General features: G+C 36.7%; 1 protein-coding gene across 1 annotated transcript; it reads right to left on the bottom strand.

Moving 5' to 3' along the window:
* Positions 1–1,589: 1,589 nt before the first annotated feature.
* On the bottom strand, positions 1,590–19,463 carry CAPS2 (calcyphosine 2). The gene is made up of 12 exons (XM_010159636.1): positions 19,389–19,463; positions 16,377–16,444; positions 13,990–14,109; positions 12,317–12,391; positions 11,005–11,100; positions 10,805–10,898; positions 8,857–8,972; positions 5,801–5,877; positions 4,744–4,898; positions 4,093–4,212; positions 2,937–3,033; positions 1,590–1,765 (listed from the first exon to the last, which is right to left on the bottom strand). Exons 2-12 carry the CDS (start codon positions 16,394–16,396, stop codon positions 1,590–1,592), a joined length of 1,146 nt encoding a protein of 381 aa, XP_010157938.1. The 5' UTR covers positions 16,397–16,444; positions 19,389–19,463.
* Between the last annotated feature and the right edge of the window lie 467 nt (positions 19,464–19,930).

Genomic DNA, 19,930 nt, shown 5'->3' with positions numbered 1-19,930 from the left:
GCAGGAATGGGGAGTAAGAAAACTATAATCAGCCACATCAGAATCCTTGGTTGAATAAGCATCGACAGAATTTGCCTTTTGCTGTAAACTGACACATACAGACTTTTGCAGCCCCAAAAGAACCTCCCCAAAATCCCTCATTTGAGGATTCAGAGCAGAAACTGCAATTCTAGCTACAAGTGAGGACAGAGCACAAACAATCCAAAGAGATAATGATGCACAAGCTATTAGAACACGAAAGTGCTCTCCCTAGAATAAACCAGTCAGGCACAGGGGGACCAAAGTCCCTCACTTCACCCTTTATTTCAGCACTGCTCTTAAATTTCTATGAAACCCATATTATGTCTCAGAGGAAGGTTCTGTTAACCACAGACTATAAGTTCAAAACTAGGCAGATAAGCACAAAGACGACATACATTTTAATTGCATGAGCTCAAGAACTGCAGTTCAACATACAGTTAATTTCAGTGACAGGTATACTGAAACCATCTCTCTCTGCATATAAGGAATAAAAACCCACAGTATTAATTAACACAAAGAATTTCACAGAATTAACAAGATGTGTTACATTGAAAAGCATATCTGGCTAAATATTTAAAGTAGCAAAGAATATTTTAATTCATGGTTTAATTTTTGTCGCGACGGATGTGTTTGGGATTTTTTTTTTGGGAGGGTTGTTGTGTGGGGTTTTTTTGGGTGGTTTTTTTTTTTTTTTTTACACTTTTCTTCAGACTTTCAGAGTAAATAGGAAATGCTACAGAGATAGGAAATGCTATATATCAGTTTCACAAAGGATATGATTGGTAAGTTTTATTTAAAAAAATATCACTGCAATAGAAAACACAGAAGCCAGAAATAAAAACCATTAAATAGAAATTACTTGTTTTGAAAACCCCTCAGCAAAATACAGGCAGGGAAGGAGTGTGTTACAAAATATACGTGTGCTTCTTGAAACCTTTGTGATTCAATACTCAGCTTCAGATACCTGATGAAAAAATAAGATCAGTGGAGACAGTCCGCAGAGGAGTTCAAAGGCTAATTGGTGGGAATGTCTCTGCACTTTTAGTACTGCAGGCACCCTCAAAATTGGAAAAGGATGACCTGCTCCCTTTCAGGCCAAGTACCAGCAGAAGAAACAAGAAATGAGACAAAGAATGCTGTAAGAATAAACATATAGAAAACTCTGAAGAAAAGCTACCACTGATATTTATACAATCAAATCACAATGCGTCATAAAACTAAATTTTCTCTGCATGTACTCCTTCATGCATTTTAGTATTCTAATTCCCTCATAATTTAAAATAAGCCAGTGTATTCTAATATCACGTAAATCACACATCCTGGTGTGGGGAACAGCCTTTAATATTTCCAATTAAAAAAAAAGAAGAGCATTTATATTAAAAAAGTAGTTGGCACATCTCAGCAGACACTAAGAAAATTGTATTACTCTGAAAGGATCTAAAATTTTCAGTCCCTGAAATAAGTTTAAGACACTAATTATGGAGTAATGTACATCAAGACTAAATCTTCCCTTATTTAGTTAGCTCCTTCTTTAGAAAATGTCTCCTCTTCATTTGTCGTCTGCCTCTCTAAATTCCCCAAGGGTTCCTTAAGATATTAACAAAATCATCATCATCCATTATCCCAATACTTAATCCTTCATAGTAATCTTCAAACTCAGAGTAGGACACTTCGTTGGGGTTGCTGCAGGACTCTCCTAATGTCTCTAGAAATGACGATTTAATTTCTTCTTCTGTAGCTTTGCCTGTTAAAGTATATTTTTCCATTAAATACATTTTAAAGAACACTGAATATACAGCATTTAATATATTTCAGATAAGAAATTTTCAACCACTCACCACCCACTGACCGGTGCCCAACCAGTCCCCAAGTATCAAGAGCTAGAGCGCCCAAGAGAACAAGCCCTGGAGCCAGACCAGGCCTGAGGGAGAGAAGGACCCCAGCTCATCCCTCCCCGCTACCTTATATACTGGGCATGAAGTTTTATGGTGTGAAATATCCCTTTGGTCAGCTGGGGTCACTGGCCTTGCTGTGTCCCCTCCCAGCTTCTTGCAGAGAAGCAGCTGGGAGAACAGGGGCAGTATGAGAAACTGAGAAGTCCTTGGCTTAATATAAGTATTACTTGCCATTGACCAAAACATCAGTGTTATCAACATTCTTCTCAGCACAAATCCAAAACACAGCCCCAGACTAACTATCGCGAAGAAAATTAACTCTATCCCAGCAAAAACCAACACAATCGGTAAAACAGAAAGGGTCAGGACACCAGGGAAACTTGACAAGGACTAGTTTGGTACATGGAGATGTTAATTTTAAAAACCGACATACAAATATTTAAAATGCCCTGTTTTCAATGGCAGAGTTTAAACATTTTTAGGAATCCTGAAAAAATAATGAAGATACCAACACTTGCTCTTATAAAAGATGACAATCCTGCCCCAGGAATAAATAATTTATTCAAAAGGAACTTCAAGTGCCAAGTACATTCAGTATCAGTTGGAAACCTTGCATGTTTTGATGGAAAACAGTAATATGAAAATGAGAGTATCCTCCTAAGTGAAAATTACTAATATCATATGTGTCACTGATAACTTGAACACCAAAGCTGAGAAGTAACTGCTTATGTGTAGCCCTACACAGCAGGGAAAGGATCCACTCTGCACACATGCAGTATTTGCCACTTGATAAAAGGTGGCATTAAAATTGTGTATATGAACTCCATCACTACTTACAGTCATGTTCCAGACAGACACATTATAGGTCTTAAGCGGTAAGAAGTTCTCCTTAACAGCTCAACTCTAAGACAACATGTTAACAGCTTGGTTTTTTGCAAGTAGTTTCTGGATCTGGTATTTTTGCTAAGAAGGTGACTTTGGTAGTTACAGATTTTAATTTGCTTTGTTCATGTGAATTACCTGCCAATACTAGAGGATGTTTCTTTGCACAGTAACATTTTGTGATATCTACCATAGGCACACTCCCAGTTTTGTTGAAATCTAGTTTCATATAAGCCTATAAAAGGAAAAAAAAAAAAATCATATACATATAAAAGGAAACAGAAAATAAAGCAAGTGGAAAGATACAAAGATCAAATATACTTAACTACCTACCACACATTTTTAGGTCTTGTGCAATGGGTTATGTCAACTTACCTATTTTATGTAAGGCACCAGATACCAGAAAATTATTCTAGATTATAGAATTTCATGATTATTTTATCTCAACAGTTTTCGCATCAAATGTGGTTCCCTCACCAACTCAAAAAAATGTGTCTTCTCTCCAAAATTTCCAGCTCATGCTTAGAATTAGAAGTTAAGCTCCTTCCCTTCTGCCTCCTCCAATTACTAAGGTTCCTGTGTCATTCTGACAGGCCTCAACACAGCCTCTTCAGCACTGCTAACAGCACCTTCCGTTTCATTTCAGCTTACTCAAACACACATGCTCCGTCCGTAAGGCTAGGAGAGCCAGGTCCTCCACGATTAAAAGTATGAAAGTATGTGTCATTTTTCTTGATCTTGATATCCTGTTGCCACTCTACCGGCTGGTTTGTAATCAGTGTTTCACATTGCAAACAGCTCCACATTACATTACAGACATATATAAAATAGCATTTCAAATATAAAAAGCCTCACAAATATAATGCCTCTAACTGTAGTTCTCGAAGGAGAGAAGAATTATTGCCTCTGTTTCAGACACTGAGGGGGAAAAAAAAAATCTGCACGCAGACACAGTGATACGCCAAAATAATGAAACAGGCTTCTGGATGACAGAGTTTCAGGGTGCCAAGATGCTTCATACACTCGACTGAACTGTACGAATAGCACACAAACTCAAAATAATAAAGGAATTAATTCTAGAGTTCAAAATTAACTAATGCAACAACGGAACAGCATGCAGTCTTCTAATTTATGTTTATTTCAATAAACAAATCTGGAAGTTTAAAAAGTCAATTACCAGATGCACAATTCAGGAGAAAAAACAACAACAAGCCAACCACAACATGATGAATAAGCAGCTTCAAAGTTACACTGCAAAAATATCTACGCCTAGAGCATCTGCAACAAAACTTACTTTTCTTACAAATGCTTTCCGATATTCATTCATTTCTCCAAATACGGCACGACTAAATTCTCCATAGTCAACCTTGTCACTCTTGTTATCATCAAGAATAAGCCATAAGGATTCAAAGTCCTGCAATTCAAAAGTATTTTCCCAAAGTTCTTAACTATGTCCTAGAATGAAGCATTTGCTGTAATAGGAAATTACAATATTCTCAGGAAAAAACTATTTTGACAAATCTTTTGAGTCAGTTTTGATTTGGAAGTAATGCAACTCATCAGTCACTGATGACCATAACTCGTAGTATTTGCCATTTTGATAGCTGTGGGCTGTTTTTAAAACATAATATATAAAACCAAGAAAAAGGATAAGTAAATACCATCATATAAATTATTTTTAAAATACCAAAAAAGAAAAAAATGTATTCTAACCCCATTTGCTTTTACATGATGTATGAAGACTGCACATTTTTAAATTAACTAAATTTTTTTACTATTTTTAAGAATTCCACATAGGACTGAATGCAGATATGCCAATATACCACAAGGGGAAAAAAATCTTGCAAAAAATAGCTATTAAACTATAGGTTTAAGCAAAGAGAGGAAGTGATTCTATAAATTAAAGTAAGATAATACCAAAGATTACTGCTACAGCTAGACTTACCTCTTCAGGTATTTCCAAATGGAATACTTTCAGAGCTTCTTTAAAGTCTGCTTGAGAGAGAAAACCATTCCTGTTCTTGTCTGTGTGTCGGAAATACTTTCCTAAGCCTGTTATAACCCGAACTCCTCTTTTACTTAGCGTGTCTCTGAGTACACCTGAGGATTTACAGAAATAAAGGACACAATGTTTACCTGACGTTGGCCGCATGTTATGGAGCTGATATAAAAGCAAACCACAACTGCTTATGAAACTGCTGGTTAAAATGAGACATCCACGTATCCAGGTTCCCTTATCTTTGATGAGGGAATGTCCGTTCAAAATTAAATAGTCAGTTACTTAACGTTTGAATAGAAATCATGTAAACCAGCAGCCAACATCTAACAGAAGATTTAAAGAGCTCACAGAGAGAAAGGAAGAATGGATATCGCCCTTTATGTGCTCAGATTATAAAACTGCTTACTTTTGCTAGAACCGATTATGTACCATGATTCTACATACAAAGCAACTTAGGAACACTACTTCAGTAACAAAACATTCCATTATGGGACACACAGTTGCTCCTTCATTGTCCAAATATGTTGCACGTGGAAACAAGAACAAATACAAGCAATTCTGCAAAGTCGTTCCAAAATCATACAGAGCACTTTCTCTAGTAAGAATGACAGCCTTATGAAAATCTGTAGGTAGCAGGTTTACATTAGGGAATTCTGAGTTTGTCAGCATACTCTGTTGACAGAAGTCATCTGGTATTATCACATTACAACTTCAGATTACCCGTATCTACAATTATAAACCAAAATGTGTCCTTCCAAGCCACATCAGCAAACCTGTTATGTAGTCAGGTAATTGAGAAACCAATCGGTGTCTATCACGCAAGGGAAAACATGGAATAACTAGAAGATTAAAGAATATTAAAGACTATCAAAACCTAACTTATCAAAGTACAGAAATAATGGCCATATTAGAATGGCCCCAAGAGAAACAATTGTTCTTCACACTGAGCTGTAAAGACAGAGATACAGAAATCAAAATTCAGTGGGTTCTGGCAGACACAAACCTTGAATCTTCTTGAAAACTTTGCTGTCATCAGCCACTTGCTTGGAAATCTCTTCCTTAAATTCCATAGAAGTCATTCTAAAATAATCAAAATTAATCTTGATTGGTGAAATACCTGAAATATTACTGAATTTAAAACAGCTGTAGTAAAATAAAAAATAGAAGGAAGTTTATATTTATTCTTATGCTACCATCACAGGCATAGTATGCAATTGCTGGAGTTTGAGATGGCACACCCTGTCTGCTGAACAGTTGCAGATATGCAGAAATTCCTTCCTGACAATATTCCATTAGCAGGTCCCCTACTAATTCATTAATTATGGATAATTCCTCCTGTGTGTAACATCTCCAGAAATTTATTTCAAGAAAGTCCTAATCTTCAGCTCAGGCCACTGAAAGACTTTGTTAAAGCAGTCCATTTAGCTACCAATAGAACAGTAACATGAAGTAGCAACAAATCTCACTTTAGAAGAGAAATAACAAGAGCATAGACCAAAACCTGGATCAGAGTATCTTAAGTATGATCTAGGAATTATGGTTAAAGTTTGTGGTTTGTCTGGCAAGTGATTCCCTTCTGAGAAGGGCTTCCGAGAAACCCCCATCAGAAAATATTATAGATGTTGATAAAATACTATGGAAGAACCCATCGGAAAGAAAGAAAAAGTCCAGTAATTACTTTAATCAGAATGGGAAGGTAAATGCAAAAGCACTACTGTCAACTTTGAGCTGCTTGCTCAGCAGTATTTGGCATGGAGAACTACTCCTACCCTCTGAGGCCAAAGACTTACCTGAACTGGAGATGGAAAGTTTTAACAGACTGCAGAGATGTATCTCCCACTAGGAAGTCCCTAAAAGCTTGTGTATATCAAACCACCTAAACTGAAAAGTCAAGAACCACCTACAGAGGACAGCATTCCCTCTCTAAAACACACGTAAACCAGGAGATTCATTGCTTGTGACAGCAGGACATCCCTGCTCCTTAAAAGCTGCTGAAGACCTTTGGACTGTATCCCAGCAGGATTCTCTGCGAGTACAGTAAGGGAGGGCAGAGGACTCAATTCAAGAGTTTTGCACCAGAAAATACTGAGGTCAATAACACCCCCATTCAGAAGAAGCAGACAGACTTCACAATCTGAAATTTAGTTACTAATGGAAAGAACAGAGAGAAAGTGTATAAAAAAGAAACAATCTGTTCCACCACAGGTAGCAGAAAATCCAAAATTATAACTCAGCGAGTATGTCTTCTTTCTGGAGTCTTCAGAGATTACATTGGATCAAGTCCAAATTTCACAGGTATAAGATTAGCAACAAATGAAAGAAAAAGCTGTTTACCAGGATGATAGGCTTTTGAGATGTAAAATGTCTTACATAAACTATCTGAAATTAAATTATATTGTGTTTTATTTCATGGAAACCTTGCAGAGGGAACAATTAGCACTAAGCGTCATAAAACTATATATTTCTATAACCAATTACATTTGAATTTACTGTTTCATGTACTGTTAGCTCACTATGGCTCCTTTGCAAAGCTTTCAGTGTAAAGGGACTCTAAAGTGAGTATTACCGTAACTGAGAACAAGTATTGTGTGTCTAAACACTTGCAGAAATAAAAATGAGAGTCAGTTAAGTTGTGCTAAAAAAAGAAGTCTTTAGATAGTGAACTTATTTAATTGAGGCTGTTATTGCTGTTCCTAGTCAAGAAGGGATTGAAGCATCTGATATATGATGAGAGGTCATAGCAGCTAGAACTGTTTAGCCTGGTAAGAGAAGGCTCAAGGGATGTTAGCAGTGTGTGTAAATACCTTACAGGAGGGAGTAAAGATGGCAGAGAGGTTCTGCATGGTGGAGCCCAGTGACAGGACAAGAGGCCATGGACACAAGCTGAAACATGGGAAGTTCCTTCTGAACACCAGGAAACACTTTTGCACCGTGAGGGTGACCGAACACTGGAATATGTTAACAATATGTTCAACCACAGTGGTTGCAGAGTCTCTGTCCTTGGAGAGATTAAAAAAACCCAACTGAATGCAGCCCTGAGCAACCTGCTGTAAACAACCCTATTCTGAGCAGGGAGGTTGTACTAGAGACCCTCTTGAGGTCCCTTTCTATGATTCCAAGATTTTATTAAAATTTCTACCTTGTAACATCTGCTATCAGCTAACACTCCACCAAATTTTGAGTAAACAAGCCCTGATAGTATTTCCACACTGTTAAGTAACTTCCATGTTCAGGCAACACAGCAGTGCAATAAAAATTTTATACCAAGATTTTATTTGTGTTAAGAACCAGTATACTCACACTAAAAGCCAGAAACCCCAGAGAAAGATGTTGCACTCCCTAGACAGTTTCCTTCTCTATAGATACTGAGACAAGAATATTACCTTCAAAAATAATGCATGCTCAAAGATTAACCATTCATGTAATGATTTGAAGAAGTTCTAAGAAATTCTCATCTTTCAGGCTGTGGAATAACATGATTTACTAAAACCTGTTTTGAAAGAATAAGTGCAGAAATCCTGTCCCAGTGCCTGAAGTCTTCAACATGTGTTGATATTTGGAAGAAAAGTGAAGGGATAGATAGAGGAAGAAAAAAGAAAATTAAAAAGGAAAAAAAAAAAAAAGAAACCTCAAATCCTTTCCCTGCCTGTGTTCAAACACTTGCGTTATCATGACTGATAAAAGCTTCTAACACAAGCTTCACAAAAGATTCAGTAATAAAGTTGATCACCAAAAAACCACATTTTTCCCCAAACATAGTATTTTAGTTCATCGGTAAGTTTCAGTATCTAATTTGTATGTAAAACCACCTGAATTCAAACAAAGCAAATAAGGATTAATTAAATGATGAAACTGTCTTATGTTAAAATTACTCCTTATCATTTTAGAAAGATGCTGAATTACAGAACATCCACTAACATCGACTACTAATTTCTCCTAACAACAGCCTAAATACTGATATTTTTAGCAGAATGAGTAATAAGATACTAGAAGCTCTTATCAAAAAATCTTTTTTGTTGAAGAAAGAAATGGTAATTCAAAAGAGTTAGCTGCACTTACTTTAGAAAATCCATAGCCGCTTCATCAATACTTATCACACGAAGGGTGAGAACTGGTTTCTGCTTAACGCTTTCTGGAAGGTTATGATCAACGCTCCGGAAAGTTAGGTTAGCTCCCTGTTGGTAAAGCATACAATGACTTAAAAATACCTTGTGTATGTTGTAAAATATACACAAGACTTTCAAGAAGTATGATTTTTAACAGACTTAGTATGAAATGGTGAATAGGTATAGCAAATGTCAGTTAACCTTTTTAACAGAGCCTTTCCAGTACTAAATGAGAACTCCAAGATGACACAGAAGTTTGTCTACTAAGAGGACCTACTACTGCCTAATCTAAAGCTGAGAAACATGAGACTACAGATTGTTGTTCCCTCAGCCAGGCTCTACTTTTCAAGTTTTCTTCTCCCTCCATCCTTAGGGGATCCAAAACTCACTGGCCCACAGAAGGTGCCACATCAATTCCACAACAGCAGTTCTCAGACTAGAAGAAACCCTCCACAGTTACTTTCCACAACCTTAGATCATGCTTGAGATAAACAAACAACTAAAAAGTAACCTTCCCAAAGTTCAGATCATTCCTGAAATGTTTAACTATAAAGTTATTCTTTAAAATTTCTAGATTTCACTAAAAAATATTGAATAAAAAACAACTTAGTAGTAAAGCAGACTTCTATTACCCAGTACAGTCTCTTCTGAGTACTAGAAATTCCCCTTCCCTCCAAGTTGGGGACAGGCACCCCTCTCATATTCTGCAAAACTGAAGATGTTTTTGGTTTGGGAGAACAGGGAAGGGGAGAGAAAGAAAAGCAGCAAACTAAAAGCAAAAAATGCTGAGAAGAATAAAACACTCCAGTAGCTCTAACTGTGATATCCATGCAGGCTTGAGTTACAAAGCCTCCAAAACCTGTATATTAGGAAGGAGATAGAGACACTGTCATTATGTGTCTCAGCTATTTGGACTTTGTGAGAGAGGTGTGTATCTTAATGTCAGCCCAAGAACCCTGTTTGCAGATACAACATCATTCCAAAGAGCTATCAACTCACTAGCAGTACATCTTCCGGATGGCTTTAGGACTGATCTTTATTCAGAACACATTGCCATCTGCAGGTTGTGAAGATACACATAACAAAACAAAAACAAAACAAAAAAAAGTCTAAAAAATAGTTTCAACCTCCCTACCATAAAGTAATCTATTTCATCTTGGAAACTCTTATATCATAGCAACATGTAAACAGGATTAGAAAAAACACTCTAAAAACTAATGTTGTCTTATTTTACTTCTAATACTTCGTTCAAACACAGATTTTGCTCTGAGGTTGAGATTTGCAGGAGGATGTTAAGAACTCAGTGAAAACCCTCTGTACTTGAAAAACTGCTCAAAGAATTCATAAGCCAGGAACACTTAACCTAGTACAGAAAATGCAATATGATTTGTAGTCATTTGACAGATTAACTGGTAGATGAATTTTACCACTGTTTCAAAAGCTCTTTCTAAACAACTGGTGGTAAATATTTTCAAACTTCAGGTTAAAAGCAATTAAACTGCAATTTCCTCATGTTTAAACAATATTTAATCATTGCCTCTTGTCTAAAATGCCAGCAGACCTTGCAAAGACTATTATTTTTTAGCAAGTATTTTGGTCTACTTCATCTTCAGGACTCCTTCCCGAGTTGTTCATTTTGCCTACAAAAAGGTCTACACTGCTGCAGTCTTGCACCCTCTTGTGGGAAAATTACAAACTACAGCTTAATCTGAAGCAAAAACTGCAATCTCTAAAAACACGGGACAGCAAATTAATCCAGACTCCTAAAATGTTTAATTCGAAAATGTTATTGAAGACTTCTGGACCTCTCTTAAAGCTGGATCACAAATGTCAACTCAAATACCTAAATATGACTTCCAAATCACCCAAAACTGACTTGTATTCAACAGAAGAATACTTACAATATAGAAGTCACTGAGATCGTAAGATTTTCCCTTCTTTTGTCCACGTTGATGTTGATAAACTCCCTTCTGAATGAAAGGCAATGCATTTGTTCTGTGAAATAATTAAAAACACCTGATATTAAAACAATCAAATTTAAGTTTCTTATGTGCGTGGAACACTTTTTCTAAAAACTTTTTATAAAAGTAGTTTATCCTACCTATTTTTTCCAAACTGTCGAAATTCATATACAGTAAGGGATCTGTCACATGCAAAGAAAAATCCAATCAACTCTCTGCAAGCATCACGGCCATTTCTAGAAGGACAAATGAAAAGCATGTTTATGTTTTTGCATCCATATAAATGAAATTCGATCCAAATATAAATAACATCTCTACTTTGGAACGTGCATTTAATTTCCAATGTTGTAAATTGTACAATCTTTTTCTTTGTAAGAGGTATCTGTACCTGACTATTTTCTCGAAACCACCAAGGAATTTAACCTCTGGACTGGGACACATACTTTTAAGCAATATTCCATTCTCTGTAATTTTCAAAACACCTTTCAAGGCTTCATGTTTTAGTGTACCATAGTAATTTTCATTCATTAACTAAAAGATTAGTTACACCAGGACTACCGCATTCATTATTTGGGCCTACAAGGAAGCTGGGGGGTACTTTTTACAAGGGCCTGTAGTGACAGGACAAGGGGGAACGGGTTTAAAGTGAAAGCGGGGAGGTTTAGATTAGATATCAGGAAGAAGTTCTTCATGGAGAGGGTGGGGAGGCACTGGAACAGGTTGCCCAGAGCAGCTGTGGATGCCCCATCCCTGGAAGTGTTCAAGGCCAGGCTGGATGAGGCTTTGAGCAACCTGGTCTAGTGGAAGGTGTCCCTGCCCATGGCAGGGGGGGTGGAACTAGATGATCTTTAAGGTCCCTTCCAACCCAAACCATTCTATGATTCTGGTATATGAAGCTACAAGGCTGAATACTCTGCTCTGTGTAACAAGTATCTGGGTCACTGCTTGGGAAAAGCACCACTTTCAGAGCTGAAGAATATGTTTATGTCAATGCTACTCAACCCAGAACAGTTTCAAAGATGCCCTAAATATGCAAGTTTAATAAGTAATGAGCCACAAACAAGTCACAAAGCTATCCTTTCCATCCACATTGGTTGCCACATACTAAGACAAGGCTAAAATAATTTTAAATCAATGGAGTGCAACGGCTCCATGCACTTTTTTTTTTTTTAACACAGCCCCTGTGCTAACTGCCCTGCACAGAACTATGGGTATGATGGTAATGTAATGTTACATATGCATCTTAACACTGTACAATGGGACTGTAAAGCCACTACCCATCAGGCGTGTCAAAATTTGTATTATACATGTATGCATATACATACCCATACAGCACATACTTTTTTCTAAACGTAGGGGCCAAAGTTTCAGTGCAATTAATTATTTCAAGAGGGTAAGAATCATAATTCATAAATGCATAGAATTTAAATGCTTCACAAAATTTGTGATTACCTTGATATAATCCTACTGTCAAAGCGTAGCTTGTTAGAGAGCATGTTTTCAGTTAATCCTGATTTGGTCCTTATTCTGTGAAAATAATGCAGCATGTTAATGATACCTACATGCTCACAGAGAAATGTTACATAAAAATCAACTGTTTCAAAACAGCAAAAATGTGAAACACAGTATCCGTGGCAACTGGCTGAGGAGATGATTCCTCATAGTTGAATTAGAAAGCAACTCAGATTCGTAATGTGGAAGGTGTTCTGTAATTATGTAATGTAAGAGTACATTCACAGAAGGCACAGACATGAATGGGATATTTTGTTTATATATACAAAGAATTAAAACTCTACCATGTACCAGCACAGAATGGTTAGGGTTGGAAGGGACATTAAAGATCATCTAGCCCCACCCCCCCTGCCATGGGCAGGGACACCTTCCACTAGACCAGGTTGCTCAAAGCCACATCCAGCCTGGCCTTGAACACTTCCAGGGATGGGGCATCCACAGCTTCTCTGGGCAACCTGTTCCAGTGCCTCACCACCCTCTCCGTGAAGAACTTCTTCCTGATACCTAATCTACATCTGCCCTCTTTCAATTTAATCCCGTTACCCCTTGTCCTGTCAGTACAGCCCCTTGTAAAAAGTCCCCCCCAGCTTCCTTGTAGCCCCTTCAGGTACTGGAAGGCTCCTTTAAGGTCTGCCCAGAGCCTTCCTTTTTCCAGGCTGAACAAGCCCAACTCTCTCAGCCTTTCATTACAGGAGAGGTGCTCCAGCCCTCTGATCATCTTCATGGCCTCCTCTGGACTCACTCAAACAGGTCTATGGCCTTCTCAAGTTGGGGGCCCCAGACATGGCTGCAGTACTCAAGCCCAGAGGTTGGGGATTTTTTTTTAACCACTTAGATATTTTATATTGGCCATACTACTAGTTCCAGAAATAGAGATTTGTCCATGTCATGGGTCTAAGAAATTGAGACTAGTTTTGTTGCCTTTTTTTTTTTTTTAAGAATACAAAGATGACATTTCTAGAGAAAGACTTTAGAGCAGGATGTTAAAATGTGCAAAGCAGAGGTATTTGTCTGCATATTGAGAAAGATTAACAGACTTAAACTCAGACATGCAGAATCATTTAATTTTATGGATCACAATGTTTTCTCATTTTTTCCTTAAGCCTTTGGAGTTACTATTTCAATATTCACAGGCCAGGAATGACACTTAAATGCCAATACGGTTAATTATTGCAGCATAAATCAAAACATGAAAGCAAAGTATGATTATATCGTGAAGATCTACATTAGCATTTGCGGATGCGTATTTATGCAATTTTATGTGCCTCAGGATAGGAATCTCTAAGAGGATATGACAAGTTTGCAAGCATTCAACAGCTCAGAAAAGGTTGGCAAAACCCCGAGATGAACAATATCAATATGAGCTTAAGAATGTCCTCCCAGTTTCTACAAATTCTATGAATCAACCATTATACACAGAGAATACACATAAAAATGTCCCACTAGGCAATTCTAAGCATAGGGAGGCTAGAAAAAAGGCCTCACGTGAAGCTAATAGATGCAGGCCAGAAATAAAACATCTGGAAAGGCAAACAGACTTCACAGAACCCAAAATAATAAAAAATAAGCAGAAAATGTATTTCTAAAATAAACGACTGCTAGAGGAAACTTACTTTGTTTCATGCAGTGTTCTTTTCCTAAAACACATTGGTGCTGTCCCAAGTCCTGGAAATCCAGGAGCTTCTTTGTAAGCATCTGCACGCATGGATTGCTCTGGATCACTTATAACAGCTCTGACCATGAAGAGCAGAGAGAAGCCCTCTGACTATTAGTAGTCTTGAATTTCAGATCTTATGTGTTCTTATCATGAAAGAAAACACCCATGAACCACACAGCAGTACAACCTTGGAGTTATTCATTAAGCTTGCATAAATTTGTGGTCTTATTTTGTTGTTTGCTTTTAAAAATTCTGAAGTTGGTTACTCAGAATTAAATAAATCAAATAATATTCTGGCAGTGCACTAGTATATAGTAATTGCACATGTATATATGTATTATTTAAAGTATATTTTATATATGTATATATAAAACAAATCTTAGGATTACAAAGAGTTGGTGGGTTTTTTGTTGGTTTTATTTTCACCCACTAATTCTGTAAATATTCTAATAGTGATATTCTTTATCCATGGCTCCCTCCAAAATCAGTGACATCATCCAACAAAAATATTGGTGCTTCCTCTCCCAAAGCACTGCCTACACAGTCCATAGGATCTCAAGGTCCCATCAAGCAGTCAATAAATAGATGAACTGGTTTCTGAACATTTTCGTATTCTCTATCACTTCGATAAGTAAACAAAAGAAAAAAACTTTTAAAATAGATTATTTTTACATTATTGAAATGTTTTATAATCAAAAGGAAAAAAATAACTTTGCACGACTAGTACAGTTTTATAAACTTGCTCTCTGATCTATGCATATCCATCTTTTCACATATCGGTTTCACTGGTTTAACAGCAAGTGACTACTAAAAAAAGAAATGAAAACACCTTTGTGTTTCCTTTAATAGGGCTTTTTAATGCAACAGTTTTGAACTATAACTTCCCCAATTAACATCCTGCTGTATGATACCTATTTGTTTGGCAGTACTGACACAGTTATATTTGGAACATAAACAGAGAGATTTTTTAAATTAAAAGTTCATCCTGCTGCAGCACCACTGAATATTCTTTTGACCTTGTCAACAGAAGGTTCAGAGTAGGAGAAGGGATACGTGGAAAAAATAAAGCAGAGCAGATGAAGGAGGTTAAGCACAGAATGAACATCCGTGATACAAGAGGCAGAGACCTGTGTGTTTAATCCCACATCAGTAGGATTGACACACTTCAACACAACCAATGCAATTTTAAAATAATCTCTGTAATTATCTGTGTTACCTACATCTTTGTAGAAATATGACATAGGACAAGCATTTCTGCACTGAACATTTCCATATTTTTAATCCTGCTACAATGACACTTGGAATTTAACACTGTGTTTCAGTACAGTCTTGTTTCCTTCATGCAACTTTCTTGATCTCTCACCTTTTAATATAAAAGCATTAATAGACTTTTAAACAACATAGGTAATTTGTCATTTAAACTGCAGTTGGAACAAAAACCAAGAAAAAATTAAATGGTGAAGTGCAACATTTCAACCTCAAAGTCTCAGGTTCTGATGGGCTATAGTATCGGTACAGATGACTACAGAGGTTGTAAACTAAGCACAGAATGCAACATCTCATAGAGCTACCCACAGATATTTCTTACCAAATGTAAGGTAACATGAAACTACATTAGACTACCTTGCAGTATCCTATGTTGCCATAACCAGACAACTTGGATAAAGCCCTGAATTACTAAAGCATGCTTAAAACAAGAAGAAGTGGGAAAGAAAATGAGGAAAGATGTTTTTGCTATACTCATTTTTACATGTAAGTTACTTCTCCCCCACCCCTTAAAATATAAAGGGATCTTTCTGCATAGAAGTGATGCTTTCTTGGACCTAAGGGGGTAGCAATGCAGTTCAGAGAGACTTTGTATACAAACTTGATCAACGTGATTCGTCATTGTGCCTTTTCATCCTACCTGCCCAACACTGATATAATGCTCCTTTACTCCTGAGGGATGTTGTGTCAATATTAATAAAGGAATATTACTGAAACTCAAGATTCTTAGAAAAGAAAATAAATACTGAAGTGTAATTTCTAACAGCAGGCATCCATGTATTTTGCTAAGGTGCAAGAAGGTTATTTCTGAGAACTAATGCTATTGTAAAGCTATTAATTTTTTATTTTATACTTAAACCTGATTTATGCTCAGAAAAAACTATCTTACACATAGCACCTTAAACCGACACTTTAAATTAAAAAGACTTCATTTAAGAATTTTTGCAAATAATAACACTATACAAGACTGCATAAGACTTGGAATGAGATGATCAAAACACCTCCTAGGCAAGAAAAGCCACACACAACAGATCTAAATACTTCTGTAAGGAAAACTAAAATTATAAATTCACTTACCTAGATAACTGATCCACCATCACTTGTTCTACTACAGCCTGTTTTCTCCTCTCTGCAGCAACATCCTCCTGCAATGAAAAACTGACTGAGAGAACATGAAATATATAACACCAGACACTTCAAATAATAAATTACCCTTTAAGATAGCATTCAGAGGTCACAATCTTACCAATGTAACAATTAATCTTTTTCCATCTTTTTTATAGATGTTATATTTGCACAACAGACAGATAATATTCTCTGATACACAGTCAAATTGTCTACGCATATTAACTGTCAAAAAATACAAGAATTCTTGTAATTCTGTTGACAGACAGCATCCTTATCTGTATTGTTTCCAATAAATACTGTAAATACAAGAGGGCCTGAGGAAATTCACACTATTGCAGGTTTCATGGTTGACACAGATTTCAACTCAGAGAATGAAATTTTACCTCTGGCAATATTTAGTCAAAAAAAAAAAAAAGTCTTTTTAGACTTACTCTCTATGCACAGTTTTTATTTGCTGCGTGCCACAGCAATTTTCTGCTGAGACAAGCCGATCTGAAAAACCTTTCAAGAAAGATCACCCTTAGGGGGATAAGGGGATTTAACATGATCTTATTATTTTTATTAGAGTAACATTGAACCATAACCTTGTGCCATTCACTGTAAAGCCTCAGACGCTGATCACCATTTGTTACACAGAAAGAGAAGCTGAAGCACAAGAGGATGCCCCAGGACAGCACGAAGGCTACAGGCAACAACCAAGCCCAAGCATCTTTCTGTATCTTCCAGATTTCTGAACTTGTCAGTGCACTGAAATTTACCTCTTCTCCAAAAAAAAAAAAAAAATTAATATATGAGAAAACAGAGATTATTGTTACTGAGGGGGTTTACGCAACCTTTCTGACAACTCTGTAGGTATTCTGAAACTAAAGAATTAATTTTTTTCCTGACTGCTGCTTTTTTCCACACAATTCTTGTGTGCAAACCAAATTCTAGATAGATCAAGCCATCCCATGGCTGAAGAACTGAAAGTTGATTCCCAGACACCAGGTAACTCTAAGGGATAATAATAATCCTAATTCCACAGAGATGTTATGGCTATAATTCCCGATCTTCAAGTAAACACTGATTGGCACTAGCCAAAAAAACCCCAAACTAAACAAAACAACAAAAACTCCACCATCCAAAAAATAAAAAAAACCCAAATAAATAATGTAATGTCAGTCTAACCAGAGTTTATTCCAAACTAATATTAAGCTTGAAAAGACTTCTGGATAGGAGATAGGGGGCTTGTCAGTTTGCTTTTATATTTCATTTTTGAATCTATCAGAACTACAAGTGCTTTATTCTGAGTTACTGAATCTTTGCCCATTAACTGTCACAACACATTCAATAAAAAGCATCATGTAAAGGAGGACAGAGTGACAGTGGAGCAGTGTTTGTTAAAACACAACATATTCCATGGACCCAGGCTGACAGAGCCAGAACAGCTAGCATGCTGAAAATAACCTGATTTAAAAAGAAAGAAAGAAACCTTACACCTTGAATTTCAATTGAATACTAGATCACTAAATGTACTCTTCGACGGAATATCTTTCGTTCAGGTGTTAGACAAAAGCTCTCCCATAAATTTACAAAATTGCTGTGATAAAAGCTCTACTATGAATTGACAAAATAATTGAGGCAAACATTGAACTTACAGCAGCTCTCACTGTTTAAAAAGCAGTAAGTCTTGTTCATAAAATATGATTATTCAGAGAAAACCAACCTTCTTCCAAAACAAACCTAATTTTATTATATATAGCATCTCTTGGCAATCACACATGTACGATAATCTGTCTTGAATAAGGGAACTTTCATCCCAAACTACAGAAAAAAAAAAAAAGATATTCTACTTTAACATTAGAGGTTATGTTAATGATTACAGTAAAAGGAAATTTTAATGTGTATTCTTAAGCAAATTTTTAAAACACCATAAAATCAAATGCCTACGATTGATGCAACATATACCCAATAGAATGAAGATGTATGCAGTTACTACTTCCAATTTTTTCCATTATTCCTACCACTACCAGAAGCTTGAACCTGAGAGAACCTTAGAGATACTCCTACAAAGAGCCAGACAGCCTGTGCAACCATAAGTGCAGTTTTCAGACCTCACTCCTTCCCAAGACCAATAGGGACATGAGGAACTTGAGAAGGTCTAACAGGGGATCAGAGCCAAAGCAACTGAAAGAAGAGGCTAAGAAAGCTTGGGTTTGTTTAGTTTGCAGAAACAGCAGCTATGAGGCATTCTGAAAGCATCCTACAACTGAAAGGAAGGTACAAGATGACAACCAAACTTTTTTTGACAGTGGCCACCAGTGTAACAGGAGGCCAAGGTTACAAACTGAGCCTTGGTCTGGAAAATAGGAAGAATTTTTTCACAAGGAGAGTAGTGTATCACAGGAAGATGTTGCCTAGGGATGCTGTAAAAGCTCCATCTCTGGAGCTTGAAGAATCAGCCAAAGCCATGGCTGACCCGATCTAACACCCACAAGCACAGCTCACACAGCTTACAAAGCCAATTCTCATCAAACACTCCATTTCAGGAGTTAATAAGAGAAAACAGCCTGTTCACACAAGAAACAAGTCAGAGCTGATGGAACCACAGATCCATGGATCATGACATATAGGTTCAGGTACAAGCTACAGAGCAGACGAAATGTAACACTATACTCAGGTTACACAAATCACTCTGTTAATTTAGTTGCATGTATGCAAATTATGAATAATAACTAGAAATACATTCTCATTCATACACATTTCAGCAAAAAATGCAAGCATTGCAGATAGTCTTAAAAATTGCTCACTGGATTGCTCAGTTCAGTTGTCCTTTAAACAAATGTTTAAACTCCCATGACTTCAATGGGTGCAACTACGTACTCGGACCAAATCATCAAAGGCCTAACATCTGTTGAACATCTGGCAAGTCATTCTACGAGCCCAGACTGTTAAGAGCATAATATCAGTCAAAATACCTACAGCTTCTGATTTCCTTATACTGTGCTGCGTATTATAGGGCTTGCTTGTGTAGCACTGTTGCAGGAGAGCTTTCTCATCAAGAGCTGTAAGACCACCATTATGTCCATCACCAAGCTGTGCACCCTGTACAAAAATACATTATTTTCATATATCAAATTTAATGAATTGTAAGAAGTACAATCAAACAAAAAGACCCCACACAACACATTTTCCTCAACAATTTAAAGCATTTTTCTTTTCATCTTTCTTCTTTATTTTTTAAATCATCTACTTCTTCTACTTCATGCTAACTAAAAAAGGTAAAGAACTTTTTAAAGCCTAACTTTCTACAGAAACTGAACTTAGAAATCTGTCTCTTTAGTCTTTCCTTATAGCTTTTGAATACTTACCAGTTTTCAATCATTTAAAAAAAAAAAAATCTCAAAAATACTGTGTTCCCACAAGCCTTGTGAAATAGCAACAAGTCAGAGAAGGCAGACTGTTAGTACCCCTCTAAAGAAGACAAGAACTCATCTGCTGTGGTTTAACCTCAGTCAGCAACT

The sequence above is a fragment of the Eurypyga helias genome, unplaced genomic scaffold (assembly GCF_000690775.1).
Source record: "Eurypyga helias isolate BGI_N326 unplaced genomic scaffold, ASM69077v1 scaffold8519, whole genome shotgun sequence".
In the NCBI taxonomy this organism is placed as follows: Eukaryota; Metazoa; Chordata; class Aves; order Eurypygiformes; family Eurypygidae; genus Eurypyga; species Eurypyga helias.
Note: the sequence above shows the minus strand (reverse complement) of the source record. Positions and strands in the feature narration are given on the sequence as shown.